The 12341-nt window shown below is 36.6% G+C and overlaps 1 protein-coding gene across 1 annotated transcript; it reads right to left on the reverse strand.

Moving 5' to 3' along the window:
- Nucleotides 1–163: 163 nt before the first annotated feature.
- Nucleotides 164–12225, reverse strand: LOC130944113 (calcineurin-binding protein 1). The gene is given in 20 exon segments (XM_057872280.1): nt 164–583; nt 798–867; nt 1139–1802; nt 1898–2127; nt 2325–2505; nt 2893–3275; nt 3476–3668; nt 3747–3904; nt 4347–4502; nt 4636–4846; nt 4966–5201; nt 5469–5578; nt 5581–6061; nt 6171–6377; nt 7845–9694; nt 10512–10723; nt 11305–11345; nt 11450–11569; nt 11850–11924; nt 12061–12225. Coding segments are annotated over 20 exon segments (5811 nt in total). The 5' UTR covers nt 12064–12225; the 3' UTR covers nt 164–353.
- Nucleotides 12226–12341: the final 116 nt, after the last annotated feature.

A 12341-nucleotide genomic window follows, 5' to 3' on the forward strand; every position in this document is an offset into this window, starting at 1 on the left:
ATTTAAAATTTTTGAAAGACAAATTTGATTAAAAAATCTTTTAAAAACTAATTTAAAATAAGAATAATCATTCAAAAAACGAATTTGACCGTTACCCCCATAACCTTGTGTTGCGCTTAGACTAACCACTTATTTCAAAAATAAATAAATGAATAAAAAGAAGGGAGAAATCAGAGCTATTCGTTGCATTTTGCGCAGTTTTAACATCTCAACTAGAATCCTATTTACATTTTGCCGAATCTTTTATATAACACACCAAGATTTACAACTACTATCTACATCTTCAAGCCCTATTGGCAGAGCGCACAAGTCAGGCGGCTATTATGAGATGTGCCTCGTATTTTTGTACAAAATCAATTTCCATCTGCATCTCCTTCTCGAGCTGTCAAATTGATTCTTTCTGCATCATTAGTGGTATTTTGATGCAGGTGGGATGGAAAAGCAAAGAGATTCTTTTGAATCTCATCGGAACTCACGAAGTTCGTTGTATTGCTGCCAGACAAAGAACCAGACCCGACTGCTGTGACTTGGGTAAAATCAACATCACTACATCCTGCAGAATTTTGTACACTTCTGCTGCTACCTACAACAAGGACGTAGTAGTATCATTAAAAATCATCGCTTTCTAAGTGTAGTTACACTACACTTATTTTTCCTTAGATCAGTATGTCTAAAATAATGGGAGTATATAATCATGATGTAGGGTAGAAAAATATCATGAAAAGATGTGGCAATAGACAATAATGAGTGGCACTAAACTCTGGCCTAAATAACATTATTGTCGAGGACAAAATAACCTGGAAGAGTAGAGGCAGCAGGTGAGTTTGAAATTCCGGGTGAAGTTCCACTTCCTCTTTTCATCTTTGACTGCAAAAAAGAAATACAAGTTAGGAATGGCGGTCAAATGATTCTCTTACCTCAGGATAATGTCTGACATTGTCAACTAAACATGAAAGAAAAGATTCTTAATCCTTTAAATATACAAGACAACAATAGCCATAGAAGTACTGCATAATGCCCCACTGTCCCGTGGAGAAGTACTCCTAATTCATACTGTACGGTGTAAATCCAAGGTCAATTAGGAACACTTGAATGTCGAGCGTCAAACAACTCCAGCAGAGAAATTCAGTTAGCCTACCTTCGTGAATTCTTCACAATGCTTTACAACAAAGGAGATATTTGCATATCGTCCGTGCAGTAGAGCATATGCCCACAAAAGAAGCTTCCTAGGGATGCTCAGATCAAGTGCTTCAATCCCACTCATATTAGGGTTGAATGGGGTCTCTGCTGCTAATTGGTATGGGATCAAATAAGAGTTGAGCCCAGAGGAAAGCACCACAGAAGAACTCTCCCGGTAAAAATTGTAGCAAGCCCGGAGCAAAGTGTTTGCAGTTTCCAAATTTTCATCGGAAACTTTGTTGATCACTATATTCTTTATTTTTGATAAAATCGCGATCCATTTTGTTTCAATTTTTTCCAAATGAGTTGGATCTTCAAAAGTTGTACTCCATAATTCGTGCGGTTGCAAGTCAATACAGAGCAGTTGGCCATTATCCATCCCACCATCTGTTGAATTCTGAACTTGAATTCTATTCGGGAATTCACATGATATTGGAGTAATTTGTGCCAAATTATATACAAGAGTTCGACACCAAGCAACAGAAGAATGCCTGCATACTTTTGCACAACTACTATTTGAGAACTTAGGATTCTTAAATCGTTTCCTAATCTTCTCATTTATTGCTTCAAGGGTTTCCAGTTTTCCATTTTTCTCCAATGATACAATGTGTTCATGCAGATATCTGAAAAGATTAGAAGATTTGAATAAGCTTTTTCATTGAAAATAATGTTCAGCATTTATGCTTAAGGACGGTCATTGTTGTTCACATTTTATTACCCGTATATGATACTCTCTGATGTATCTGGGCTCTCAATTTCAGGCAAGCTGCATATTTCTGGCCATAAGCTCCCTTGCTCCATGAACAAAGCAAACATTTTTTCGAGCACATTGTCAGAACTGCTTACTGGACCAGAGCTTAAAGTCTGAGAATGGCCCATAGCTGAAACCAGGGCTTTCAAATATCTTCCAATGGCCACTGGTACAATATCTTCAATGCATAGTGAAAACTGCATATATGGTGGAAGTCAATATATAAACACGACCAGCATATGAATCTATCAGATCAGAACACAAAGAATGCAGAAATAACAGCAGCAATTCTACAAATCAAAATCTATCAAACAATTCTCAAATATAAAGTGAATATGCATAAGTCAAATCATAACTTCAGTTTAAGCAGTAAATCAAGCTCTTTGTGATTTACCCGCTTATCTCCTCGAAGAAAAACATATGCACGTTCAAGAGTACATCTATCTCCAGTCTCTTCCAATAGTTTGAGATAAAACAGCACATACTTTCGAATGCAAGTAATGAATTTTCGCGAACTTTCTGGCAAGTTAACCTCAAGGGATTTTTTGTTCCCAGCTGACCCTGGTGCCTTGCGCCTGAATATTGTAAAATTGAACATAGGTTAGGGTTACTACTATGTTGTTGACAATATTGCTATATCCTTGCTCCTTCATATTGTAACAATAAACAAGTCATACTCATATCCAATGCTTATTTTTATTGAACAGGGAAACCCTAAAGTTACACGACAATTTGGGTATGATTTCTTTCCAATTGGGGAATAAAAGAAAGAGAATCCTTCCAAGAAATCACATCTTTCAAATATTCGAAAGATTGTTTAAACAGCATGTTCAATGTAATAGTCATTCATACTTCAAAATCATCCATTGTATGAACCTTGAATAGTGTGTGGTAAAATTCCATTTTGTTCAAGTTCAAACTTGCAGTAAGTTAACAATAAAGGAGTAATAATAAAACCGTACCGTCCTTTTTTAACCGTGCTATCAATTTCCCACATATTTATTGTAAAGGATGAGCGTGAAGATTTGAAGCAGAAAGAAAGTTGATCCTTTGCTCTCTCTGTATCACCGCTCTCACCCCTTTTATAAAGCCCCTGAGCTAATATGTATCTGGCCTTATGAAAATGTTTGAGATCTCCCTCCACACAGGTTTCGAGGGCCGAAAGGCAATCACTATAAAGCATAGACCATGCAGTCTCCAATTTGAGCAACCCTTCATTGTTAATTTCTAGAGAATTGGCCTTAATGCTTCTCTCCTTTTCATTTGATAATGAGCTATCCACATCACAAAGGATACTCATGACAGCATCTTTTACAGATTGATCAAACGAGTGTGATGAAAGAACCTGCCAGAGACCAAAGTGTTGCCAATTATAGATTAGGTGCACCAGATTCCTTCCTAACTTCAAAATTAACGATTACAGTTGAAAGCACAAAAATATCTTGAAAAAAAAAATTAATGAACAAGAATAAATGCATAATAGCAATGAAACAAAACATACCAAAATAGAGTTTAGTGGTCAGAAAAGGGAACAAAAATAAAAACCTTTAAAATCTCCAAATTATGTTTTCCACACTTCATCAGCAGCTTCAAACGTGAGGCATGCATCCTATACACAGGATCAACAGCTGATGTGTTCAAAGCAATGGCTTTGCTATAATACGTTAGTGCAGTTTCATGTGAATATCCAAGCTTTTCGCTGAGTTTACCCAAGTAAAATGCGTGCAACCAATCTTGCCTGCACAAAGAAATCAATCATAAACATCACCAAAGAACCAAAGAGACACGCAATAATCCATGGGCAAAGAATGTATACTTCAGCATGAATGCTTTCTTGAAATGTCTCATTGAATTCTTGCAAAAGATCTTCCATGCTGCATCCTTTAAGGGCAAAACAGATCTCTGATCATAAAATGGCACTACATTCTGAAGGCTGTCATAGTATACCAGTGCCAGTAACTCGTGTATCTCACACTGGACAACACGTTCAGAGAAAAAGTTACAAACATAATCAATATGATTCAACATTGAAAAAGAGTCTAAGAGTATGGTTAGGGTTAAATAAACACCGCACGCATACAATTTTGCAAATCCATAAGCAATTGTATGTTGGACATATCACAGCATAAAAGATAATGTTTTTGTAAACTTCATTCTTCAATATTTTCAGAAATTCAATGGAACCGCGTAGCTAGCATGAATAATGACTGCCATAATCTTGATTTACCATGAATATAACATGTGGAAGGAACCTTTTTTTCCATAGAAATTCTTTCCTTTTCTTAAGTTTTGTTTTGGATTAACCAAGAGAGTAATACCCCAGGATAGGAACTATGCTCCTCCAGGAAAAGGACATTATAATAGGCTTCATCTCCGACTTAAAAACTAAAAAGCGTAAATACAAAGAATGTAAAACCTGTTGCGCAGAGGTCTTAGCCAAAGCTAAACTCATTAGCAGGCACCGTCTACTCCTCCTTCGGCTTGTTTCCACTCTACTGGATAAAGTAGGATTCTTCCGCCATGCCACAACATTTACATGCTTGCTGCCATCATTTAACAACAAATCTACTTCCTGGCTCAGTACAATCAAGAAACATTCATAAAACCATATATGGTAACATATGTTGAAATAAAAAAAAAAGGGTTGCCTTTGCAGAATTTTCAGGGTTTACAGTTTAGTGAACCAATTATTATTTCTAACTTGCCTCATCGTAAATATTCCCAAGTCGCTGCCAGCTTTCAAAACGTAGAGGATTGTACATGAGATCATATTTAAAGAGCTTTGCATTTTGTTCAACAAACTCTTCTCCTTCCTTGGTGAGAACAAATCCAGGCCATTTATCTGTAGCACTCATTTCCTCAGATAGAGCTAAGAAATAATATAAGTTACAGTAGACCTCCAAATATGGCTCAGACCTGAAAACAAATACACTTTGGTTTAACCCTAAGAAGCTAGAGGCAGGGAATATCATGGATACATGGCATAAAATATAGAAGAGACTGGTTTAGCATAACAGTACTTTATAAATGTTTACCTCCTCAATAATGTTGTGTTGTACTGTACAAGTCCTCCCTTATCAGGAAACATAATCCTTTTTATAGCTTCAAGAAATCCATCAGATCCAGCATCACCTGAGAGTTTATCTTCACAAACATTCGGATCATCTAAGAACTTATCTATCAGGTTTCCTAACAACAGGTCCTCTGGTGGCAGCATAAAGTGCTTCCTGATGGCTCTTAAAACTCTACGAAGTTTGACCAATCCAGTCCTCTTGTAAATACAAAATTTTTAGCAAAACAAAATCAGAAACAAAGTCTATACAACATTCTGCAAACAAACTGAGCCACAGAAATTAGAACAGGTCCTCTGGTGGCAGCATAAAGTGCTTCCTGATGGCTCTTAAAACTCTACGAAGTTTGACCAATCCAGTCCTCTTGTAAATACAAAATTTTTAGCAAAACAAAATCAGAAACAAAGTTCTATACAACATTCTGCAAACAAACTGAGCCACAGAAATTAGAGATAGAGAGCACTCACAGAAGATGCCTTTGCATAGGGAAGTACATACTTGAAAACATCAGCGCATTGTTCTTTGGTCTGATAATCTCCCCGGCTTGTATTTTTGTGCATCACTATATCATCATCATATTTGACTCAAGTTCCTCCATTTCATCTTCTGAAAGTTCATTCCCATCAATCAATAGATTGCTTGGATTTTCAACCTTACTGAAACTGCTGTCAGTCCCAGCCCCTCCATGATCTTCACACACCATTTCCTTGCTGTCTTTTTCTTGAACTCGGCAAGATGCAATCCTTTCTGATATTATTCCTTCAGAAACCTCCTTCCCAGAATTTAGTTCTCCTATTTTTGTCCAATCCATCTGGACATCTAATATATCTGACTTTGAATCTTCTGCAGATGAATTTACAAGACTATTCCTGGATACCTCTTCACATTGCACGGATTCTTTATTTAGATAGTTAAAGCTCGACTTAAGCTTCATATCCAAGGACAAGAGATGCTTTATTGCAAATCTAAGAAATATTCCTTCTTCACCTTTTCCACCTTCACCGACACAGCACAGTCCATACTCAGCAAGCAAGTCATGCGTTGCAACAATTAAATCAACCTGAGTTAAGGGTTCAGAAAAGAATAGAGATGTTTTTAATTACCCAAAAGAAAAAACCATAATACAACCAAATCATTGAAAGTAAATTTCTTTCCACAGGATAGCTCACTTGAGTTTTGATAGGTGTAGCTGGGCTGAGATGCTGGAGTTTGCAGAAAACAATGGCTGCATCAACAAAATAGTTGTTTTCTTCTTCATCAGAATGTACTGGTTCAGAGGCTTTGTTACAGACAAGTAAGTTTGCAACATATCTCATGATTAACAATAATAGAGACTGCATTTGGATAATGCTGTTTGTTGGAACTGTAAGGCCATCCTGCCAGCATAAGAACATTAATGGTTTCACTACAAGTGATATTCGATAGTTAAATATGAAAATGTGTCATGACTAAAACCAGGTTATGTGAACCAGATTTCACATAACACATATTGCGGCTAATTTTATTTTTTAAATAGAAAATGAGAAAAATGCAACAATTAGGATAATAAGATATCCTCCATAACTGAAGAGAAAAGAAAATGATCGACGTATAAAAGAGAAATTAGAATATTGCATCAGGAATGAGACAATGTCGAAGTCTTGTCCCACTAGATGGGCGCAGTTCCATAGATGAGATTAAAGCATTGATTGATCATGTTCTCAAGGCAGCAGCTCATGTTAACTTGACATATACTCACAGTTTGGACAGCAAAAATTGCTTACAAATGTTGGAAGTCCTTAAATTGTTGCACAGTGAAAATGTTACTAAATATTGACGACTGATTAGTACATCAAACAATTAAATAAGTAGGAAAAAATTTACAGAACTCCCGCAACTTTGAGTTATGTGCACTTAGGTCATTACTATTTTGCACATTTTTAAAGTAACAGGACCAAAGTGCACGTAAGCCAACTGATGGGGATTTTCTACTCTTGCGTAAATAAGTACTTCCTGCTATAGTAGGAGAAAGAGCAACAGGGTTGCAAAACTGCAGTGCAGACAAAGTTCTGTATCTTTCCCTTAAAACAGTTCAACAAATGGATGTCCATATCAACAAAACCATTTCAAAACATAAAGCAAAAACCAAATCCTGAATAACTTAATGAAATCCAATTGTTATAAACCCCAAATGTTACTGAGTGAAAACAAGCTGATAATTTGGATAACTAACAGCATTGTGAGGTAGGTTTAAAAGACTCTCTAAGAGGGGGAATACAAAAGGAAAACCTAAAAAGATTCAGTTGATAATTAACAGTCTCCAGTAAATAATTCCAAATCAAAGAATCAGACCCCTTTTTTTCTTTTCCAATTCCATACGGAACAAAAGAAATACATATTAGCGGAAAAGAACAAGATAAGCGGGAGAACAAAGCTCCAAAAGTAACTTTTGTCCTTATTTTTTTTCTTCTGATTTGGTAGGAGAAAAATAATTTCAGAGAAGAAACACTCCATGGAATAGAAAAATTATGACCAAAACCATCATATATACCCAAAAGGATAAAATGTAAACCAGAGCCAATCAGTCTCCTTGAATCTAACACAAGAAATCTCTCACTACAGGGGAAAGAAAATCATGACCATACACAAGGATGAAGTACAACCTTTTGGTTTTTACATGCAATGAGAAATGTTTTACCATGTTGACAATATCTAGATGTTGCTGTGAACATGAAGGAAACTTAATTACATTTGTAGTTCATAAACTTAATCCTGGGTGAACAGTGAGATTATTTTTCTCAGAAACTTGCTTCCTGGCTATCACAGCTTAGAATCCTAAACTAACGAGAATGATATATACTTACAGAATCTCCACGATGGTCAATAACTTTCTTCACTTGAGAAATACAATCAGAGAGTGCCTTCACTTCCTGTGCAACCAAGTGACTACAATGCTTGGTTGAACTTTCATTTGAATCAATCTCAAAATTAGGAGATACCACTAAGTCAGTAGTTTGATCAGAAAATATAAATGATGTCATACATTTATTTAATCCCATTATTGCCATAAGTATTTTCAGCTTTTTATAGTGGCAATTGAAATACATTTCTACATCCATTGGCTCTATCTTCTGACATGCTTCTATTAGAACATCTAAAGCCATTAGTTCAATGGAAGTTATTTTTTCATCTTTTTTATCTGGCACTGTAAGAGAAAATGCATCAATGTAGACATCCTGTGTGGAGAATAGATGTGGAGAGAGCAATGATATACACTCCAAATACTTTTCTTGTTCCATCATCTCAATGACAGAATTTTCCATCAAGAAATTGACCTTTAATATATTGATCTCGTAAAGAACTCTATCAATGTTCAGCTCTTTTACGGCCTTGCAATGCATACGACGGACTGAACATAGAGAATCTTCCATAGTTTCCCGCTTTGCTAAAAGTGACAAAGAAATACAAAATTCTTCACAACCTTTTGCCCTGTTACCATCAAAAACAGACATTCTCCCACTTAGCCAGAAGAATCGAACCCAAAATGCACTATTCTCCATCAGAAATGAGCTGTCTGAATTGCTCTCATTAGAGGTATCAACTGATATTCTATCCATCCCTTGAAAACTACCAAGCAAACCTTCATCTTCATTCAAGGCATGTTTCAAGTGAAATGGATAATCTAGAGCTACAGACTCTATGATCTTACAGAGATGATAAGATGTCTCTGACATATATTCTGATTGTTTAGAACCAGGGGAGGAGCATAATCCAAAGTCATGATACAACTCAGCAAGAAAAAGACTACATTCAGCAGTTCGTTCCATTCCCCAATGCCGTGTCAACCTTTCTAACTCAAGAAATTTGACAAAAGCATCTTGATATAGGAGGCCTTGTCTTGCAACCTCTTCCAAAAGCAAGTGCCCCATATGATAAGCACCGTAATTTTTTGAAGTTTGTAATAGAAATGCACAAACATTATTATTTTCAGAATTTACTGAATAGGATAATGCAGAGTTATCACTATCAGCAACATCTGGACTACCCAATCCACGATCAATGAATGGCTCTAAGTATTGAATGACAACCTTTGCCCGGTCCTTGCCACAAGAATCCGATTCTTCTTTCCCTGGTTTACGACTACGCAGCCTTTCTAGTCGAGAACTTCGCCTTTCATGTGGTTGTTCTTCTTGGATATTTGCTTCTTTACCTTTAGCACTTGGCCTTTCTATGTTACCATCACGCGAAGCACTGCTTTCACCACAGGGCCTTACCCCTTCCACGGTATTCATAGCAGCTTCAAAACAAGGTAAGCTTATGCTTAGTCTAACATCCGGAGAGATGCACAATTTTTCAGGGTTTACATCAGAACTTTGTAGGATTTCCAGCAGGGCATCAGCCAGAGCCACCCAGGAAGCTTCTGTCAGCTGCAGTTCTCTGTTCTGGTTTGGCTTTTTGAATGCAACACCCTCATCTGGATTCTCATTACTAGCTTTTCTCTTATCCGGAAATTTGAGGCGCACATGTTTCGGTTCAAGTTTGTCTATGCCTCTGGGAGCAAATGGCAATGGTTCTGACTCTTCAATGGTATTTTTAACATGCAATGCACGAGAATGTGATGGCCAGTGCCTCAAAATCAACTCAGTGACAGACAAGCAAGCAACCTCATCGCCAATAGCAATAAGAACTTCCAAAAGCTTTTCCATGCAATTCCCTGTAGTTACATCAAGGGCAAAAGATCACGAATACATATACATATTTAATATGTGCATTATGCTCTATGTAATATGTACATATTTGGAGGGGATGACATGCACTGAATTACTATTGAAAAGAATGTGATTTGAAAAGAACTTTCAGAGAAAAAATCTTATTATAAGAAATAACTACCTCACCAATTTTGAAATAACTAGTTTTGCTTGAATAAGAGGGTGATCTTCACATCGTAGTAAAATTTCAAACTTGAGACATGATAGTCATGGTGCTCAAAGGGGTAAAAGGGCGTCAATGCCTGATCTAATATCCCGTAACTGTAGGAGCCTTGTGCATTCGGACTCCTCTACTTATTTATGATTTAGTAGGGTTAGATAGAAATTACTTGAGTGTATAATTACAAATTAACCTCCAAAAAAGGAACAAAGTTCAGCTATGTTTAAACGTTATGGTTGGAGTGGTTAATCCTTGTAAAATAATGTCAAATACGTAACATAAATTCTCCCTGATGTCCATTCAGTCAGAATAAATGAAAAATTACTTCTTGCTGAATAGCATTTCACATTTCTTCAGATATTAATTTCATATTTGATGCCAACTGAGAAGGAAATAAAAAAAAAACAAAAGTAGTTCTATTGTCCATAATGCATTTGAACAGTGCAGAACAGAGAGACTGAATGAAGGATACACTCAACTGAAGGACAAAGATCATACAGAAGGGAAACAAACTCTGAATTTCACAGCCGGGAAATACTAATGAGAGCTCAACAAATAAAACCCCAACCAATGGACATAATTAAAAATATACAAGTGCTTACAGTTATTGGGGCTACACAAGAGGCCTTGCTCAAATGCCCAACGGGAAATACTCAGTAAGTTCATTGAGCATGACAATGTTCCCAGCTGGTTCCAGACAACAGAATCTTTTGAATCAATCTCGACAGCTTGAAGATAACAGTGCAGAGCGTTCTCATAATGTGCAGAACCTAGCTGAAGAAATACGGTGGCAAGGTTCTTCAGTGCCAAAAATCTGTGGAAAAAATCAATAGCTAACAATCACATATACTTAAAGAAGAATATTGTTCAGAAGAGAAGAATAATAATACAAGCACGTGGGAGGCCAAAAACCCAGTTGCATAGAGAACTGCAACATGAATGACACAAGACATTTGTAGACATGTATTACACAAGTCACATAGGGCCAACCCTGGCCAAGCACTTGGAAAGCACAATCTAAAAAAGTCAAAATTATGCCTATATATGAAGCTATGCAAATAGTTCATACTCATCTGTTGACGGGGATTGCCAACCTTTGCTTTTGTTGTGTGGGGCTATGCAACCATTTTTACAAAGACCCGCAGTGGTTTTATGGCTAACATCCACCACCCATGCACTTTGTCAAAATGCATAAATTAACAAAATTATCAGAATATCATAATCATGGTGATCCCTTAACCCATGGCAAAGGAACTCATTGCAATATACTCGTGCCCAATGTCACTCTAACAGACTAAATGTTGAAGAGGAGGTTTATATGAGAATACAACTACAGAATAATTGAAAACACAACATGAGATAGAATAAAATACATAATAGAGTCAAGAACAAAACCTTAGTTGCAAAAGATGACTATCACTGACACTGCTATCCACCTGATGACAGAAAATACACCATTAGATCATTGTACTTCCAATTTAAAACGAAAGTGTATACAACCATGGAACAAAAAAAGTATGCACTAGGTGAAATCCAAAACCTGTGCATTAGCTAAAAGAGGATCTTTAAGTACTGATTCTAATAACTCGCGAGCCTTTTGGTAGTCTTTAGATTGTAACTTGAGTAGCCCATCATGATAAGTTTGAGTCAGATGAAATTCCTGAAACAGCAGGGAAAAGAAAAATGATGCTGAATGAATAATGCTATGCAGCACTTGAGACACTCGGATATGTCGATCACAATTTCATAACCCTAGATTTCAAACAATAACAATGAGTATAATTTTTTTTTTAAAACAAGCACATTAACAACAAGCCACGGAACATTACTACCTCAATGCTACTAAGATTATGAAGAACCCTAGTCACTGAACCCTAGACTGAATTTCCAATATAATGCCATAACCATTTATCATAGAAGTTAAGTAAAAAGGAACATGCCTGAGCTTCTTTGGTAGGAGCTAGTGGCTCCCATTTAGCTTTCGGGTCAGTATCATTGATAGCTGCAATTGAGAACTGAGAAGAAAAGAAAAAAAAAAGGAGCTCTTATCAGATTCCAAATCGAAAACTTAGCATTTCATTGAAGACGAAGCTGGTGAGAAACGTAGAAGCTATCGCAGTAACGACACGATAAAGACGAAAATGCATGTACCATATCCAATGTTCAGAAATGCAAAATATTAGTTTGTGACTGTTAGATCATCAATTTTTAGGGTTCCAAGCTTCGATTTCAGTCTTAGCTTTCGAATGTTTTTTTCTCTCTCCGTTTCCGGTTGTTTTAGCTTGTAAGCGAGGGAGAGCGGGCGCGCTCTCAGAACGGCCCTTCAACCGTTCAAGAAACGACATCGTTTTAGGGCTTCTCTGCTTTTTTGTCATTTTCTATTTTTTTTCATTATTTTAGAAATAGAAAAAAGTGCGAGAGTTCATTTGACT

This window comes from Arachis stenosperma, chromosome 8 (assembly GCF_014773155.1).
Source record: "Arachis stenosperma cultivar V10309 chromosome 8, arast.V10309.gnm1.PFL2, whole genome shotgun sequence".
Lineage (NCBI taxonomy): Eukaryota > Viridiplantae > Streptophyta > Magnoliopsida > Fabales > Fabaceae > Arachis > Arachis stenosperma.